This window comes from Magallana gigas, chromosome 3 (assembly GCF_963853765.1).
Source record: "Magallana gigas chromosome 3, xbMagGiga1.1, whole genome shotgun sequence".
Lineage (NCBI taxonomy): Eukaryota > Metazoa > Mollusca > Bivalvia > Ostreida > Ostreidae > Magallana > Magallana gigas.
Genome location: NC_088855.1, coordinates 37,881,800 through 37,902,939, shown reverse-complemented (window position 1 = coordinate 37,902,939; position 21,140 = coordinate 37,881,800). Strand labels below are relative to the sequence as shown.

Here is a 21,140-nt window from a genome sequence, read left to right as displayed (position 1 = left end):
GAAGTAACCTTATTATCACTGGATTCACATGTTTTATTTTAAAATTCAATTTTGACTTTTCTGATTAATTTTTATAGACAACGATTTTGTTGTTACGCCAAAATTCCTTCAAAACATCTTTTTCAAACTAGGGAATTCAAAAGAAGTGAAAAAAAATCTGGATAAAAGATAAAAAATTTTCAATAACTATGTATACACGCACTCCCAAAACTCGTATGCTGCCGTATTATAAGTCGAACTTCGATTAACATAAGTAGTGTTGTATTTGTAGGAAATAGTAGACTCGTTTGCCAGCAGTCCTGCGAAGGATTGATTGACTCCATCAGCGGTTTTATTCAGTGTCAGTCTGTCCTTATGGCTGACGATGCAGTGATCCGTGTTCCACCAGTTATCACACGTTGACCATGGAATCTTGGGGAAGAATGCATGGACAAAATAATAAATGACCCAAGACATCACCAAGTTGTAATACCAGGTAATAATAAAGGAGATTGTCATCATAAGCCAACCGAGTCCTGAAACATACCAAAAAAGCGAAATTAGAGTCAGGTATTGTACACAAATATAACAGATATTGAATAAGCACACAGAACCGATAAGTTCAATTAGTTAAATATCTGTGGGTGCATGTTTATTCTAATATCATGTATAAACATGCAAACATCTAATTATTTCTTTAATGAGTGCATGCAAAATTTAAATGTAGTTTATTTTGCGCAACAGTTGCACTGTTGCACTGCTGTTGCCGTTGGGATTTGCATATTAATTTTCTTAAACGCAAGTGTTATCAAACAAAGTGCAAATTTACCTAAAACGTTACCATGTTTTTATACATTTAAGTTACTTAGGAAATTTAGAGTCATTCTTAAGAAATTAAAGGTAAATGTGGCGTATTTTTAGTGAATAACAATAATAAGATCTGGGGCCGGTTGTTCAAAAGGTGGTTAACTTTAACAATTTGATTAGGGATAACATTGTGTTAAATCTTAATCAAATGATTAGCTAACGCAGTGGTTAAATTCCGTTGTTCAAAATCAATTTAACACAGTGGTTAGATAAAACTGTGTTAACAGAGTTAACCACTTGAATACCACTTGGTTAGTCATAATGCATTTCTACTTCCTTTGTAAACAATATGGCAGAAGTCGTCTGCATAAAGAAGGAAAGGAAGGCTAGAAGTCAGAATTTCATTTTAACTGTAACTGAAATAATTAAAAATCAGGTTAGGTTAAATCCTATATTAGAAGCAAAGCATAGTAATACTGTACAACGAATGCTAAAAAGCAACATATTTGGAGGAACATCACAGATAAAGTAAATGCTGTTGGGGTATCACAAAGGACTGTCCAAGAAGTCAAAGATAAGTGGAGGAACATGTGTCGAGAGGCTAAGCTCAAGTTCACAGAGCACAGGAGGCAGAGCCAGAAAACTGGAGGAGGACCCCCACCCACCCCATTGTCTCCGAACCTTGCAGATGTCGTACGTGTAGACATGTATCGGGACAGCAGCGCATTCAGTGGCATTCAAGTGGGAATGGAGACATCTACGTATTTCTAATTACTCTAGTAAAAATTTGTTAAATTCAGAAATCCTATAATTACAATAACATGACTGTATTTAAACCCCACTTCAAAATTTACTGTAGGGTCTTATACTATAGACCGACCTCATGTATGAATTTACATATACTCTGTAATTTCACGCATTGGTTTTCTTTTTCATTTAAGTTAAAACAATACTTAGAAAAGAAAAAAAATATTAGAACATAATAAAACAATTGTTAAGATAAAGAGCATTGGTCATTAAAATTTATTATCAAATTATGGCAGCGTAAATTTCCGTCTGCTTCTCGATTTCTCGTGCCTTACGTTGCTGTCGCCGATATGAGTTGCCATTAGGGCATACAAATGTATGATATGGTATAGTCCTAAGTATTTTTGTGAAACAGCTATGACAAATATTAGGAACTTCCTAAGTTATAACTTAGGCATATCTTAAGTTCTATCTTAGGAAACATCTTAGGAAATCTTTGTGAAACGGGGGCCCGTTTCACAAAGCATACTTAGGACTAAGTTATATCTTAGGAAAGAACTTTTTCCTAAGTTCATTACTTATACCTTTCACCATTCCAGTCTTATCTTATGAACTTCCTAAGTTATGTATTAACTTTATGACAGGTAAATCGATGTCTTGGGAACAAACTTAACATGACGACAGTTAATGTTTTATATTGAAATGAATTATATGCACATTAAGGTTGAAAAAAATATACCAGAATACACGTATCATTAGGACCTTTTTCACTTTACGTCTAAACTGATTACTTTAGAACTATCAAAACATACATACTATATTTTTTTTAAATTAATATCTTTGGTAAAGATTTTTTTTAGATTATCTGGTCGCACGCGCAGATGGATAGCGGCTATAATTATAGCTAGTGCACTGATGATAATTAAATTATTCATGCCAAAGAATTACTAATATCTTAAACAGAAATAAATACTCAATTATATAATGACTGGATGATTTGTCCTATTCCTCCATGAAATAAAAAAAATTCGGGAGAAAGAATCTGGGGGAATAAGCCGAGGCAAAAAACCACATAGGTCCATTAAAAAAACTAACATTTTTTTTTCTAACAAATTTCACTTTTGTTACATTTATTAAACATAGGTAATCATATACATTCAGTGCTGCCATAACCCACAAAAAGTAACTTCACATTTAATTGTTATTAAGACAACAAAATAGTTATATGCTAATTTGGCAACAAAATGATATAGAAATCGGATGTTCAAATTATATTTTTTCATAGAGTGGGTCATCGTACCATTTTTTGAAGAACGAATATTGATAACACATATAAACGTCTATCTTTTTCTAATTTCCAATAAATGGTACGAAAACCCACTCTATGGTAAAAAGTAAGTTTTCTTCTTTTAATCTTTAAGATTGGTCTTTAAATGGCTAAGTTCAGTTGTTTGCGTTATACTGATAACAATACAATCAGCTATATTATACCCTCTAAACAAGCGAATCGGTGGTGTAGTGGTAAGCGAGGAGTTCTTTGAACAAATGTTACTGTAAAAGTGGGTGTTCGAATCGTTATCGTTTTGGGGTGTTTTATTGTTTATCTTTTTGTTTACATTGTTAAAATGTAATTTTCTTTTTATACTTAATGATATACATTGTTAAAATGTATTTTTCTTTTCTCAATAATTAAAAATTTGCTAATAATAACTTGAAATTATTTGATATGCGTTTTCTACTACTTTTATAAAATATGAAATGTATGTTATTCTTTTTAAGATTGCACGATTTCATATTGTAAAGAGATGGTTGTTGTGCATGCAAGAAACTATTAAATGGCAAGATAAAACGTTCCATCTCTGAATCCTTGAGAGTCTTGTTAACACAACTGGGACATACGCTGGACAAAAGCATGTAATTGTGCTCAAAATGCAGAATACAAGCTAAGTCAAACGTACAGTGTGCGCCTAATGAAAATTCAACGATTAACTAGGCATGTATTTCACTTCCAATTGTATCGGCAGGAAAATAACATTACAAATGCGAGTTTTGTTGTGAAAAAAAAGCATAGTAGTTGTACCAGAAGACACATAGACCACTCGGACCAATGACCAACACAAAGTATGATTAGTGACGAATAACAAGTCCCCTTTTTATACGTTAGTGGTTTGACTACGGCTGTCTTCCGTGTGGTAAATATATCATAGGCGTCGGAACCGGGGGGGGGGGGGGGGGCGCTAACTTTTTTTTTTGCAAATTTATACATACCAAAGACCTTTTTTTTGCTTGTCAATATTTTGTACAAGTCTAGCCCCCCCCCCCCCCCCACTTTCAATTTGATTCCGACGCCACTCATTTTTTTGGAGAAAACTTTTGGAGAAAACTTTTGGAGAAAACTTGTTTTAAATACCTACAAAAGGTGTTACCTAAATTCCTCCTGTTTCCGAAGCGCAAAACTCGACTACTACAAATGGTGGAATCGACTCCCCCATACTCTTTGTCGACTCCCCTGCGTTAGGGGTTGTATATGATGACTGAGGTAAATTAGTAAATAAAATATTTTTAGAAAGTTATCAACATTTTTGTATTTAAACTCTTTAAATGAGTACGTGATTGTCATTTCAAATTTGCCAGTTTAAAGTATATGTAAATACTATAAAATTTAAGCATAGTTACGCCTTTTTGGACATTTTCATTTGGACAATACTGTCCACCGTTTAAATGCCCAGTTAACTCGTACGTTTATTACTTCTTATTAGAGGTATGAGAAGGTCGTGGGCATTTGCAACGGCTTATTCCCCCAGATTCTTTTAGATGTTTTCTTTGAGGGGGTGGGTGGGTTGTTCATCTGATTTTTTGTTCGTGTGTGTGTGTTTGGGGGGGGGGGGGTGTAGTAACCGGGAAGTGGGTCAGAAATGTCGATGCTAAATCCTTCATGGGAATGCTGTTTTATTCAGAAGTTATTGCATTTTATCCTCGTTTCTTCTCTCAGCCGAGATACATTCATTTGCAATGTTTTCTTTAGTAAAAAAAAAAAACCCACCACATTCATATAACAACCATTACAAAAAAAAACAACCAAAAGACACTAATTACATTAAAGTTAGTCTAAAAGTTCCACATCTCTCCATTTTAAATGCTACTTGACACAACATGTGATTACTGTATTTTGTTTGATATAGTAAAATAATAAAATTTAGATATCTCAACGAGCCTTTTAATTTAGGATTACTCATATCTGTATATGTTTACATGGGTTAAATAATGAACCAAACTAGACAATAAAATGCAGCCGATCATTTATAAAGAATAACAAAATTTCTACCAGTAACCAATGTTATCAATTGATATATGCGGTCATATCCAAATAATATTTAATATAAAGAAATATATGTTTATAAAGTTGTGTAGCAATAAACAAGAAAGATACTACGATCAATATATACTATCTCAAATTCCAAACATACCGTTTTTAAAGAATATACAGGTTTATTACGTAATTATTATCTTCTCGTGTATGCACTTGAAAGTAAACTAATATTCACAATTTTAGAACATGCACAAAGACACTACACTATTTCCACTCTATTTATACATTTTACTTTTTTTTAAGAAGTGTTTCGGTGAATAAGGGAATGAGTTTTTATATTCAATTATATTTAGTTTACATTCATGTCATGTTGAAAAGGATTTACACGATCGGTATTAATTTAGAATTAATAATATATGAAAGTGGCTTACAATGTTTCTTAAGATAAGACTTAGTCAACTGTTACGCAAAGTTTTGTGAAACATCTATGACAAATCTTAGGAACTTCCTAAGTTACAACTTAGGCATATCTTAAGTTCTATCTTAGGAAACATCTTTAAGTTAGGTAATCTTTGTGAAACGGGCCCCTGACTAGCAAAACCCCTACAACTTCATGATGGAAACTTAAGTTTAATTCGGCTTGAATTCCCATTCCATCAATCTACATGGTCTCCGATGACAATCTTCCCTTTGTTCCTATCCTTTTCTATCTGTCTCTTTTTTCTTTCATTGCCAAATCTGTCAAACTTAACGGTATACCTCTCTCTCTCGTCGTCGCCATTGATGTTGATAGACCGAGATGGATGCCACGTGACCCATTTAAGCGGGGTTATTCAAATCTTTTTTTTTTTTCTTTTTTTTTTTACCGTATTTTATTTATTTCTTGTATCTTTTTTATGAAATCGACTTATAAAGCGTAATTTGTGTGAAAATCCTATCTTTAAGTAAAGAAATTAACCAAAAAATCTTTTTATCACAAAAGAAAACAAAACTATTTTTTCTGGGCTGATCAATCCTTTTACAAAGATACATTTATAAACATAATTAATCATGCAAACATCTTTATTACATTCATATACATCGGCCTACTGATATATTTGTACTGATGCTTTATTTCATACGGTGCTTTAATTACAAATCCACTTGATTTCCTGCTTGTTTCGTGTTGAAATAAGAGGGAGGTCCGGAAATCTTTTTCACAAATCTTTCGAAATTTGGTCGTACAGACTAATACAGCAAGAGAAGCTCTTCAATGCGGCATAAACAGTGATGATCAGGGAACGCACATGTTGCTCGAAAATAAGGTATTACATTTGTACATGTAACATCTGTAGGCCTGTAGCATATTTTACTTGACAAATTAAAATGAAATTGATTTTTTTTTATCTGTAACTAATTTAAGTTCTGAAATTAATGTAATACTATAGAAATATTACAAAGCATACTGGGCTAAATAAAATTTTTGCAGAGATGTCAAGGTCATGTAAAAATGAAAACAGAACGGTATTAATGAAAGATTAAATATATGCTATATCTATGAATGATGCATATTCCATTCAAAATTCATTAAATTATAATCTGTATTAAAGATACATGGCAAAAGTTATATCTTAGGAAAGAACTTTTTCCTAAGTTCATTACTTATCCGTTTCACTATTCCAGTCTTATCTTATGAAATTCCTAAGTTATGTTCATGCTCCATGTGTCCCGTGTCTTTACTTTAAAAGTTATAAACCACAAGTGGATTCTTGTTAAGAGGAATTTTTAAATAAAGACCAACAGTACATGCATCTCTCAGGGAGAGGGGATATTTACTCCATTTATTGTGTCGATGATGCTAAAATTGTGTTTCGTCTTTATCACACATCAATAAATTTTTTTATCGTAATACATGAACGAGTATCAGAATTATAATGCTTCGAGTATCATCTGATATAAAAATTTTCTAATTTAAGACACGAAAAACGTGATTCTTATTTGTAAACAAATTGTTCTTCCATCGTGTTTTCCCGCACTCATAAATGGCGGATCACATTAATATTCATCAGACGTGTAGCAAAGTTTAGCGACAAATAACTACAGAGAGAACATGTTTTATGGGCCTAGAGTTTGCTAATGTCTAATTAAAAGAAGCATTAAGGTTTTTTTTTTTTTTATTAAACTCATGTCATAAATATTACTCCAAATACGCCACATATACCTTTAACAAATGGTTATTATATTAACCAACACAGCTTTTTAAAATATGAAATAAACTTAAATATGGCCAACCATCCGAAAAGCGTGAAACATCAAGATGAAGCGTGTTCTTCTATGCTTTGTATTTTTAATGAGACACCCTGACCTCAATAAAGTGCAAGGTCGTTTTTAAGCTTTTCAGCGTTAATGTTCATGCTAGAACATGCATATCTTGTCCTGATTCCATGTTAGTATAATCGACCATGGATTTTTAAAAGCTTTATGAAATTGTGACCGTTAATAGAACTGATGAAAAAACTCAAAAAATTAAAACTTTTAAAAAGATGTTAGCTAAAATGAAGTTCAACATTAGCATGAGGTTATGATATAAATCATCAAAGATTTTCAAGAATAGATGTAAACATTAACATGGCTAACCACCCGAAAAGCTTGAAACATCAAGACGAAGCGCCTTCTTCTCAGGTTTGAATTAAAAATGAAAGACTTCGACCTCAATGAAATTGTGTCAAAGATTTTCAGTGTTTATATTCATGCTACAACCCACACCGCTCGCTCTGAAGTGAAGGTAACAGCAACCAACCGTTGATTTCCAATGACGTAGAAAGCATAATGAAATGCTGACCGTGAATAGCAGTGATGGAGAAACTGTAAAAATATTACCTTTAAAAAGAGGACATATGGACCACACTATCACTGGACTCTTTCCTGTAAACTGTCCCAGGGATACCTCCAGAAGATACAGAGGGACTGCGCAAAAGATCAGACAGATGAAAAAAGGGATGAGAAATGCACCTGAAATAACAATATACTTAAATCTTCGTAATATTTTTTTTTAATCTAATCTGTGTTGTAATTGTGTTGTATCTGAACGTAAATCTTATTTGATCAAAACAAATCAAGTGATCACAAGTTAAACTTAAGTTCGTAAAGTTTTTTTTCCCAAAGATTACCTCCCCCATTTCTCATGCAAAGGTAGGGGAACCTCCAGATATTGCCGAGTCCAACACTGTAGCCAAAGAGAGACAGAAGGTACTCAATTTTCCGACTCCATAGTGCTCTTTCCGGCAGTTCTGATGAATTGGATTCAGAATCTAGCAACGCTGGTTCGTTTTCCTGGACACCTGTGTCAACATTTGTTTCCTTTGACATGATCTATATCTGAATACAAAGCAATAAAAGAGAGAAACAAAGAAAGAAATATCTGTGATGCACGTACGTCGCGATTCTTGCTTACAAAATGTGATTAAATCCGAATTGCCCAAAAGGTATTATCACATGGTAAGTTTTTTTGGCGCCCACAATAAATTCATGTTCTAATGTAAAATCGGGGGAATAGAGTCAATGGAATCTCGGATAACCCAAAGACTTTTACATTTCTTTTAGAAACAGGTGCATATGGTTCACACAATGCGGGCTTTTTCAACTTGCTTCATCCATATTTATGGGAATCGATGTCGTGGATTTCATTGAAACTACAATAGTTGATACAACTAAGAGGACAAAGCATTTTGAATACGTCGAACAGATGTTGGCTAGTACAGGTGAAAACAATCCCATCACTACCCATCACTTTTATCAGTTCAAACATCCAAAATGATTTTTTAAAAATAGCAATAGATAAATATCAATGCAATTACATTATAGAAAGCAAGGCAAATAGTTGAGGCGTGCACATATTAGTTTTTTTCTGTTTAATTGTTAAAGCAGTATGTAAATTACGTAATGCAGACTTGGTATCTAAATACATACTAGACTTTGACCCGTGCGTGCACGGGTTGACATTTACGAAATAGATACATGGACACGCCGTATAGTTGACATTTACATAACAAAGCAATGCTATTAATTTCACTACACTTTCTTTTGTTAGAATAGATCTAATAAATCTAACTGTGTCTTAGGAAAGGCCCTCACCATGGACAGTTCTAACGCCTCCCATATTACCGTAATGTAACAGAAAATTGACGAAACGATTTTGGAGAAAATTAATGAAGTTGCATTGAAAATAACAGTCAAATTAATTATAATAAAACATTTTGAGACTGACTGTAAATACCTTTCATCTAAAAATTTAATCCATACAATGTAAAAATTCGACACCTTTTCCAACAACGTACACGTATTTCCTTTGCTACAGAGACAATACACAGACGCATTCTATCGTAAAACCGGGTCCGTGGGACATAAATATATATTTTTATCGTTTTAACGATAAAACATCATAGATTAAAAACACAAAATAACGTCTACTAAGTATTTAAATTTTCGTCTGTTTATTTTTTTCTATTTTTTAAATGTATTTCAAAAACTGAATATTAGCCTGCCTTCTTATTTTTGCTTTGACATGAATATCCAAATATTTATTTGATAATTTTAACAATTAACTTTTACTAATTAACACTTTTTAATTGTCAATGAGTCCATGACTACATTTGATAAGAAACGCCATTGGCCAAAAAGAAGAATTTGATAGCTTTTACTTACATGTTATTAATGGTAAATCAAAAGATTCAAAAATATAATTTTAGTTAATTTGAAAACAAGTTTTCTTCACGACACAATTGTTTCCACATTCGATGTTCTTAATTTAAAAAATAATGCATTATAACTTTTACAAACTTACCAAAAACTTAGACTGTGTTCAGATGGAGACTCCGACGCTAGAATGACACTAAAGAACGATTTGTTGTTTAAATACATAGAGAGGAACGATTTGTAAAAGCTACCACAGGTTTATAGGTATATTAAAAAGTTATTTAAACCGATTTGATTTTTGGTTTGTACAAGTATCTTATACGAATTTATTTCACTACATTTTGTTTTTGTGTTTCAAGCAATAAAAACCTAATAGCCATTTTAAAACTAACATAAAAGACTATTTGCGGTATTATGCATTTTCGCCCCAAAATTAAAGTTTTATAAAGAGCTTTCAAAAAAGGTGGTTGATAGTTGAATTCATATTGAAAAAAAGCGTGTAAAAGGTTATCACCACAGTGACGTCATAATGTAGTAATCACGTCATGAAGATTGTCTTAATAAATTGATGATTGAAGCAATATATGGGGTTTTCTGCATGATGGCTTTTCGACTGGTAAACACCGAGCGCGGGCTCGCTCAAGTACCATTTTTTAGCATGATGTGTATAATTATACATTTGAAGAAAAACATACGTTAAAATCGTTCTTGAGCAGACCAGTGCTCTATGCTTTAAAATGCAAAATATAAAGAAAAAATGACAATATTTTCATTTGTTTGCAAATGCAGGAATTAGGTCATTTAGGCGACGTCATACACAAACAGTGAATGAGCAATGATGATAAAAATCAAGGTTAAAGTAAAAGGCATCTTCTGTACAGTGATTTATGAAAATTTGACTTTTATACGCTGTTTAAAAGTTGGTTAAAATTAGGGGCAGTTATTAAACCATACCAAATATAGTCCTTTGTTTTGAAAAAATGTAAAGACAGTCACTTTTTCTCTTTCTGAACCCTTGTACTTTATATGGTCTCATAGCTTGATTGCTGTATAGTTCTTCTACAGCTAATACGAATTGTTAACAAAAAGTGATAAGGTCTTAATTCAATGGTCTATTGTTGCAACATGGGTTATAATTTTTCATCTTACTTTGGACTCTTAACTCTGTATTCGCCGTTGACATCAATAGCATTAAGTCATATCTAACTCAACAAAAGACATTAAACTACTAAAATTTTAAGCATATATACATTCATTGCCTGTCTTCATTAAATTAAGAACGAATAAAATCAAGTATACGAAGTATCATTTTCCAAAATAAAACGCTTTTAGGTCGGAAAATATGCAACCACATTCTATAACAAGGGCAACTACAATTTACGGTAAGCGGTAGCGGGTGTCCGACAGAGAGCAATATACAGTTTTCTTAATGTCACCGAGTTAACAGGTGTGTGTGTATGTGACTGTTAGTCAAAATATCGGGTCTCAATAGCTCAGTGGTTCTTGCGCTGGCCCTGGGTTCGCGTCCCGGTTGAGACTTGACTTTCCACCACCTGTTACATTTGGCGCCCAACGTATAAAATCCCACGTTCACTCCCTAGGAACATGTTTCAAAACATTTCATTAACTCGTAGAATTCTGCTCGTAAATTCGAGGACGAATTTCTACCAAGAGGGGGAGTATGTCACCGAGTTCACAGGTGTGTGACTGTCAGTCAATATATCGGGTCTCAATAACTCAGTGGTTAGACCGCACGGCACGCCAGAGGCCCTCGGTTCGAGTCCCGGTTGAGACTTTACACCACCTGTTAAATTAATATCCATTAAATAGTTCCGAAACCATTGATGTTGTGTTGTAAACGAATTAAAAAAGACATTTAAATAGATAAGAATTTTGAATGTGCAATTCAACCAAACTTTATATGTTACATGTAAGTCTCGATCTGCTTAAATCAATATATTTCATACACTTATCATGGATTTCATATTAACATTTTTATTCAACCAACATATGTACATTTTGTATGATTATGCAAAAGTGCAGTTATATTTTGTGGATTGATTGCATGTAACATTTAAAGGAGAGTTTATTTGGGTTTGCATATTTCCCAAACCATGAGTATACATGAAAAGAATGCGAATTTACTTATAACGTTAACATGTCTATTCAAAATTCGAAATCTTTAAAATAATGTAGTTAATTCAACATAAATACGCACAAGATTATGATATGAATCATCAATAAAGACACGATGGGATAAACATTAACATGGCCAACCATCCGAAAAGCGAAGAAACCCATCAAGACCAAGTGTTTTCGTATTTGCATGTATTTATAATGAGATAACCGAACCCTAAAAGGTGAAATATATTTATGATACAACCTGCACTGCTTGTTCTAAATGGAAGGTAACAGTAGCTAGCCAAGGATTTTCAATTAAATAGCGAGTATATTGGAATGCTGACCGTGGATAGCACTAATTGACAAACTAAAACAAAATACCTTTAAAAAGAAGACATGTGGACCACACTATCACAGGACTTTTACCTGTAAGCTGTAAAAATGCACCTGAAACCGAGCATCAAAATGCAATCATTCATCGAATCCTTGGGGAAAATGCATAGACAAAATAATGAATAACCCAAGAAATCGCAGAATAAGAGTACACATGTCACAATGAAAGAAATCGTCATCATTAGCCAGCCAAAACAACTAAAACAAAACCAAAACAGTAATACTGATAGTAAGTCAGTTACCGTAAAACAAATATAATAAAGATTGCCAGAACAAAATTATTACTAAGAAAGTTAACTGGTGAAAATAAAAGTGTGTGTATGTTAATTGCAATCGTTGTTGTAATTTGTATAGTTATGCAAAAATGTAGTAATTTTTTGTTAATTGATTGCATGCAAAATTTGAATGGGATTTATTTTGCAAACAGTTCAGTTTCTTAAAAGCTGAGTATAAAAGAACAGAATGCGAAAAAATTTAACATATAAGAGGTTATCAGATAGATCTACGAAACGTTTAAAAATTAAGAATAAATATAAACATGGCTAACCATCCGAAAAGCGTGAAACATCAAGACGAAACGCGTTCTTCTCTGTTTTGTATTTTTAATAAGATATCCCGAAATCAATAAATGACAAGGTCGTTTCAAACCTTTCAGCGATTGTGCTACAGCATTCATTTCTTGCCCAGACTACCAGGGAACTTTAATTAGCCATGAATTTTTAATGACAAAGAAAGCGTAATAAAATGCTGACCGTGAAAAGAACTGATGAATAAACTAAAAAAAATTATAACCTTTAAAATGATGTGAGCTAAACTTTAATTCAAAATAAATGAGACAATCATAATAATCAACAAAGATTTTCGAATTCATGAATAAACATTAACATGGCCAACAATCCGAAAAGTTGGAAACAAAAAGAGGAAGCGTGTTCTTCTCTGGTGTGGATTCAAAATGAGATACCCAGATGCCAATTAATTACAAAGTCGTTTCAAATTTTTCCTGATTACATCAACAAACAAAGTGCAGTCATCTTAGCTGTAGATAAAAATGAGCCTAAAGCTCTTATGAGTCATACGGGATAAAACAATTGCGAACACTGTAGAAAATTATGTATTTTCTCAACAATGTCGCCAACGTTACACAGCCCCTATGGTTCATCGAAGTAAGATATTTATTACATTTGCTCACAGATTACGATTTTAAAATTTAAAAGTTGAACAAAAATATTTTCACCTTACCATAGACACAGGACATAACAATACTCTCCAAGAGGGACCCAAATATGATGCAAAAAGTAGAAGCTTACCAATCTACTAGCTGAAAAATGTAAATTCCTCCCTGAATAGAGGTATTTGAGTTTCACTTCTCTAAAACAAATTGAGTTAAAAGTTATAACAAAATTAAACACTACAAAAGACAAATTAAGAACAGCGTTCATTCAGAACCAAAATGAAGTTTTTTTTAATGCTTGGTTACTTACTATTTATATCAATATAATTAAACCACAAATTACATTTGTTGTGAAAGGAATTGTCATTAGAAACAGAGAGACATACACAAATGCCGTGGTCAGAACTTTGTGTGAATTCAGTTGCTTTGGAAATCTGTCAGCAAGGCCACTAGAGACAGTCTCTAAATATCCAAACTAAAGAAAATTAAAACGATATCTGAGATTAAATGCATTTTTTTAATCAATAAAAGGACATCGTATATTATTTGCTTCACATATTTGTTGCAGTGCCATATTGGATATTTTTAGACCGAAAAATATTTCGGATGTTGTTAACTGTAGGTTTTGGGAGTCAATTACTGTTAAGAGTTTGACTGGATGCTTCCGGTTAAGTTTAAATACAACCATGTACCTATACTATACTATCAATGACAGTCATTAAACAAGAAAAAGGAAAGAAAGGGCAAATCAATGTCATATTATCTAGAGTTGCTCAGCTTATAAGATTAATTTTAGCTGACTGTCCAAACCAATAGTGATTAACATGAAGAAAAACAGCATTCCCCACAAGTGGGGCATCGGTAATTTTGTCAGTGCTTCCGGATAAGCCACAAAAACTAGACCCGGTCTTGATATAAGAAAAATGATTTATTTCAGACGTTCTGTAAATCAAAAGACTTCCTCGCTTGTACTGAATATGCAAAGTTGTCCCTCGTATGATGCAAGGGAGTACACATTTTGAAACAAATTACATAATTATTTTTTGATTTGTTTAATATCTGTCACTTAATATTCATTAAAAATCAAAAGTACCGACAAATAACAACATATTCAGTTTAGAGTCGGGTTTTTTTTTTGGGGGGGGGGTTAAATAATGTTTAATACTATTACGGTAAACATCAACATTAGCAAAATATATGGGTTTTTTTTAATTTAAGGACTCACTGCACTCATATTTTTTATACACACCAGACGCCGATATAAAAATTTCTTCCATTGTAAGGCCTATATCTTTCGCCATAAATCCAGAGTAGAAATTCGTCAGCCCGTCGATCAAGGTACAGAACCATGCATCTCTGTTAGTGACAAGAATATACTTAAATGAGTTTTACCTTTTCACAAAATACATAGTAAATTTATGCAAAACATAATGTTTGCCTGTCATTTTCATTAGTTCTCTCTATTTCTTGTTGCAGCATAAAAACTTGGATGACAATGGCAGTTTACTAATTCAAATTAAATTTCTCCAGACATTTCACGTCATGTATTTGACAATTAAAAAAGTGGCACAGTGTTCGCAACGGGAAATCAACCATATTATACTGTTTTGACTGGAAGTCAGTCAGGTATGGTCGGTCAACTTTACAAATCACTCATGTACATTAACGTGTATCTTTACATGAAAAAAATATTACGTAATTACTCTTACTAGAAATACATTTCAAAATATGGATTAGATTATTTACTCGACATATCCGTAATATTGATTATTTTTTGTAAGTTGTATATGCACTTGTGATGATTTCAATTTTTAAATTCTTACTTACGATTAAGCTAAACTATAAACACATTATCTAGATTTTATTAATTCGATTTTCTTTTATTTTTCCATATTCATTGTTTAATTTTTTGAAACATCTTTTTTTAAACTGTATAAAGCAAAGATTTTTCCTTAGAAAATTAGACTATAGACATTTCGGAACGTTATCAAGTCGTACATGTATAAAGAATGATTATCTTTCCCATCAATAACAACACCATAAAAGTTTTTAAAAATAGAAACATTGCATATCTTTTTTATATAAAAAATGAAAACTTTCAATTTCAAATTTATTTGAAATGCATCAAACCCAAGAAAATGTAACATTGTGCGCATATACCCTAGGCTGATACAATTTCCATTTTTGACTGAGGCGATTGGTTTACTTTATCTTTGTCTTTATGGCTTGTTGCAGACTATCTGAAAGTCGATATCGGCAGGCTATATTTCGGTAGTAGTTTGATGCCCTAGGTGATAGGATTCGACTTGAAACAAAGCATGGGAAAGCCAGGGGGAAGTTAACTAAACTATAATACAGCTCAAAGAGATGCCCTTATATGGGTGGTAAAGGGAAAGGTAAAATGCCAAGAATTTCTGACAAAATATTGTAACATTTTTTTCTTCTTTTTTGTCGATGCAGCCATTTTATAGTTGCAAATGATACGTTTTGTTGAGGTCAAAATTTCTAGATAATATATATTCAACTCAGTTTTCAAAAATAGGAGAAGCTCCGAGTGACCACCATCACATCAAAAAACAATAAATCACCTTCATATAAAAAGCACCTTCACATAAAAAAGCACCTTAAGCTTCATATTTAAAAAGCACCATTACATAAAAAGCACCATCATATGATAAAACACCTTCATAATTAAGAACCATCATATACAAAAGCACCATCATCATATAATAAAGCACCATCATCATATAATAAAGCACCATCATCATATAATAAAGCACCATCATCATAAAAAAAAAGCACTTTCTTCATATAATAAAGCACCACCATCATATAATAAAGCACCATCTTCATATAATAAAGCACCATCTTCTTATAATAAAGCACCATCTTCACATGAAATAACCACAGCATGATATAATTAAACACCATCTTCTCATGGAATGACCACATAAGGCAGCTATGGCGTTCCACACAGAAGTCATCAGATCTGCCTTAAACTCGAATTTTAGCTTTAAAATAAACCAGTTTTCAATATCTTTAAATAGAGCTCTTCTTCTAAGGAGATTTAAATATAAGTCTAAAATTGGTCGCGACCGTTGGGCCCAATAACTTCTCGGGTTTTTTCCCGAGAAGTTGTGAATGCCGTTGGGCCCTCTTCGATTCAATGTTCCTCGACACACATATATTTTATATGATGGATAGGCAAAGAACTTTTTTTGAAATATGATTTCACAAAACAGAGACCAATATCGGCTTTTATGTACAGTCATTTCCTGCATATCCTTTTACTATTTTATGCTACGCTATGTTATGCGATTTCAGGGCTATGAGATTTGTATGCAATGAGAAATTGAAATGAAGAGCTTAATGATATTGTATGCAACAAAACAACATGGCTTATCCTAACATTTGTCTGATCAGTATTGATATCAATGTGTGACAAAACTTTAACCGGACATTTATCGCTTTTTAAAAAAGAACCGAACATGAAAGCCACTGGAATCACCTTTAGTAGTAAAATAAAAATTCTTGTATGTTACATTCAAAATCACCCAAACCGGATTTTTGAAATAAAAATCAGTATCTAATACCGGTATTACAAGATTTTATGCTTATTTTACGGACAAATAAAAACTTTTAACGTTTGTATTTAGATTATTGAAAAGGACTATATATGTTATGGGCCTAAAATGGCCCCCTAGAATGAACATCATCATTTTACCGTAATTCTTTGTTTTCTTTATTCAGATATATATGTGATGTTTTTACATAATGTTCATTTTGATTCATTTGTCCACAATTTAGAAATAATGACATCGTAAACACAACCTTTTCTTGCCATTTTTGCATTTTAGCACAAAACAGCTTGTTTTCAAGCAGTTTTTCTTTCAGAAAACATAGATCGCATGCTTAAACAAACAAAATATTTTTATAATCAGAGATGTATCTAGCCAAAGCTAATAAGTGACCAAAAAAAATTTCCTTGTTCAAGCATGCGCTCTATATTTTCCATTCATAAAAAGATAAGAAAAATGTTAATTTTTGACTGAATTTGGTTGAATTATAGAAATACATGTAGCGTCACTTCTGACGTCATATACTGCTAGTGAGTGTGAATAAATCAAATATATAGGTGGAAAATATATTTTACATCAACGCCTCTAAAATATTATATAACATTTTATTGTACCAGAAACACTTAAAAAAATGGCAAATTATGGGGGCCAAATTAAACTCATATCATATATAGTTCTTTATTCATTTAACTCTTTCCATTAATTTGTTCTGTAGATACCTTTCAGGCGCAATTGAAAAATTTAAACTCCAAAAATGACTAAATGAACGAGAAATATTATAAAATTCATAAACTCGAGATTTCGTGAAATTATTCAGGCAACATTTTGATTACGAACAACTTCAAAACACATTCCAAAAATATGAAAATACTTCAAATGCTGGTCATTTGTCAACAAAACAACCTTTTCAAATTAATAAAAAATATTTAAGTACATGTATATCATTTTTGAAAACAAAAATCAACATTTTCCCCCATTTTTCACATTCTATTGAAAAAACAAATGACAATCAAGCGTACACATATCTACGGCCAACCAAAAGATCTAGATTATCACCTTCCTTGGCAGTGACGGTCTCCCAGCAAATTGACCCGAATTCTGTCCACCAAGCCTTTCCTGTATTCATACACTTTGTACGTTTGTCGATGACGTTTGCTATTAGGTCCCCAGCTTGAATCCGGACGAGCAAGGGTTTTAATCCTCTACAAATTAGGAAATACTTTAATTTTAAATAAAAATACCATTGTTAAAACATTGTCATTTTTACATGTATCAATACTAGTCTTCATTCAAGAAAATACTTATCTTTCAAGGAAAAAAAACATTCTTGTCAAACAACAATGATTTGAACTCAGTCAAAACAATGCATGTTTTATTTGTATTATTTTTAGATTGTTGCCCTTAAATAAGTTCAGCTATTGGCTCCTGTATGCGTTTACGACAGAAATGTTACCAATCGCGGCATACATTACACGGTATCATGATTCATTTAATCATATAAGCTTAACACATAAACAGCGTAATATTCTTATATACCTTCATTTTGTACCAACAAAATCTAAAGGGTTTAACTTTCTCATTAGTGGAATGAAAATAGATAAATTATACAGCAGAAAGGAAAAGTTTATGAGGTTGTTCTACAATTAGTGACTGTCTGTGAGATTTGGAGTGAGTTTCCTACGAATCCCCTGTGACAGAAAGAAAAGTCGGGCTGAGGATTGAGCAGACGACCTTCTTACACACTAATAACGTACAAAAACGGAAAACTATATCATATGAAACAATGACGCCTTCAGTGCCTTACCTGCATTATCACAATAGGAACCGGTAACATTGGTAGTATGGCGAAAAACTGGCCAATGGCGATGGCGAAGTCAGGATACGTATAGTTAGCCGAGTAAGGAGGACTGTACGCGGCACATGTTGCCAAAAAGAGGGCCTACAGGATAAAAAAAAATATTGTGAAGTTTTGTGAAGATGTATTAAAACAATGGCAATTTTTTTTCTTCAAAATTTTTCAACAACTCAAGAATAAATACACAATTTTATATCCAATAAAAACATTTCAATTAGAACTAAAACACGACATATCTTATGATTTTGCGTAAATAAAACTGGTTATAGCAAAAAAAAAAAATTAAATAGTGCAGTTACTCTCGTGTGTGAAACTATTTATTCCAGCATAAACATTTTGTGAAATCATTTGTTAACGTCGTAATATAAGATGGAAAAAGTTCATAAATGTCTCTTTGACCAATAATTGACAGGTTTCATAAATTTCTTAACCGTGGATTTCCATGATTTACTAGATTTTTAAAAAACAGTTTGTTGAATAATATACATGTTTAATATAAGTTCTTACCAACATGACAAATGGAGTACCTAAGCACCAGCTGATTCTAATGATGAAGGGGATTGATTTTCCAATCATCATCTGTATATTCCGATTAAAACGCTCTGCGTCTTAAAAAATACTTCATTTAATACAGATATAAAAAGATTGTATATATTTGTTAATAAAGATTTTAATAAAATAATCAATGTCATCCTTTTATACCTTAATCAATTTGTTTTTGAGTTCAAAAATTGTATAAGTATCACTAAAGTCATATTCCTTTACTACCTATCGCAAATAACAAGAACATTAAGGATTCAAACAGGCACGTAGCATCGTTTTTGAAAGTGGGAGGGGGGGTCCAGACCCATCCAAAAAATCTTGACAAGCAGAAAAAAAAGGTAAATTTAAAGTTTCCAAAAATCTTCAAAATCCTAATCCGTGGGGGGGGGGGGGGGGGGGGGGGTAGACTCAACTATGCTTCCAAAAAAAATTTTCCCTACCAAAATTTTTTTCCACCAAATCATAAAATTCCTAATCCGTGGGGGGGGGGGGGGGGGTAACTTCAATTTGACTACTCATTTCCTTATTTTCATATCAATTTTTTACTAACTTCCAAAAAAGTGCGGGGGCCAACTCCATTACAATTCATTTTCTTATATGTAAATTTTAAAAAATTTGTTGCTGCGAGAAAAAGTGGGGGGGGGGGGGGGGGGCAGGCCCCCCCCCTGATGCTACGTGCCTGTCAAAGGCAAGGTACAAGTGTTTAATGTAAATACATGATTTTCACAGTAACTTTATTTACAGTAAATATCACTGTCTCATTCCGCCCTGGAAGAAACAAAACCGCTTTTAATCAAACACAATTGGTCCATGTTTTGTCTTAAAAAGCACGATTAGAAGAAGAAATTTCAAAACATTTGTTACATCATAAAGCAAGAAATATTGTGTAAAATGATTTTAGAGGAGAATTTAGCATTCTTTAAGTGAAAAAATAATTAGCCTACGTTTGTTGTAAAAGGAATTCCCAACACAAAGGTAAAGGTACACAAAAATGCCGTTAAGAGAATTCTGAGCGAATTCATTTGCTTTGGAAATATGTCAAACACACCACTAGAAACTGTCTCTACATTCCCAAACTAAAAGAGAAAAGCAACAAAATCATTAAAAGTTTAAATTTAAAAATTCAACAGGGATCTGTAAGAGCCTTTTGTTTAAGTTAGTGTGATTGCCTGTATGTGTATTTTGACCAGCTTTACTAGTATAAGCAGGATTTTCCAGGACAGTTTTGCTTTTCATTCTCTTCTTTTTTCCATAACCACTTGATATTAAAAAAGAAGTGCCCAAAACTTTAATTTAGAATTGTACAGAACAATCTCCCAAGAGGTCTGGATAATAATAGCTATTTAAATAAGTAAAACCAAAAAGTGGCACTCTGAAACAGGCAATAGCATATTGTAGTAAATAAACTTAAATATAATTGTATAAAACTAATCCGAAAACCTGCTGATATTAACATGTCTTGAACAGCTGAACCAATGACCCTTTGAGTTTTATAGGGAAACTAAAATGAAAATCAATATCAAAAGAAATCTTTGGATAAAGACGAACGGGGCTTAAAATGCGATAAGGTCACTGATTTCTAAAATTGCTGTTTTAATATCGAAAACTTTAAATTTCCTATTAATATCCATTTGCTGTCGCATGACTAAAATATAGGGGATTTGGAAAGAATTTCATCTTTGTAAACCAACCTGATCATTCAGGAACACGATACATATATTAGAATTTTAAACCAAAGTTTCAATGTAATAAAAACCTCATGCATCACAAAGTTTAGGCTTAGTATATGTCTTAATTTACACGTTCTGCGTTCAGGACCCCTGCACTATGAAATATATTCAGCACGTAGAAAAGAAGGTAGATGCAATGTATACATTTGTCATGTACCAAGTTCAAACCTGAAAGCTATAACTGAATAGTTTACTGTACCTGACTGTCCACACCAACCGTTATTAACATCAA

At 32.5% G+C, this 21,140-nt stretch overlaps 1 protein-coding gene across 3 annotated transcripts in view; it reads right to left on the bottom strand.

Moving 5' to 3' along the window:
• Nucleotides 1-17,998, bottom strand: part of LOC105322944 (sodium- and chloride-dependent betaine transporter) — a 37,662-nt gene extending 19,664 nt beyond the window's left edge. The window contains exons 1-4 of one of the 3 annotated variants that reach the window (XM_066079654.1): nt 17,837-17,998; nt 7,993-8,200; nt 7,703-7,834; nt 203-515 (exon numbers count right to left, since the gene is read on the bottom strand). In XM_066079654.1, coding sequence (XP_065935726.1) covers nt 203-515; nt 7,703-7,834; nt 7,993-8,191 — 644 coding nt within the window. In that variant the 5' untranslated portion in view covers nt 8,192-8,200; nt 17,837-17,998. Of the gene's footprint in view, nt 1-202; nt 516-7,702; nt 7,835-7,992; nt 8,201-8,956; nt 9,550-9,665; nt 9,934-17,836 lie in introns of those variants that run through there. The other 2 variants (XM_034480132.2, XM_034480133.2) reach the window with 2 other exon arrangements.
• Nucleotides 17,999-21,140: the final 3,142 nt, after the last annotated feature.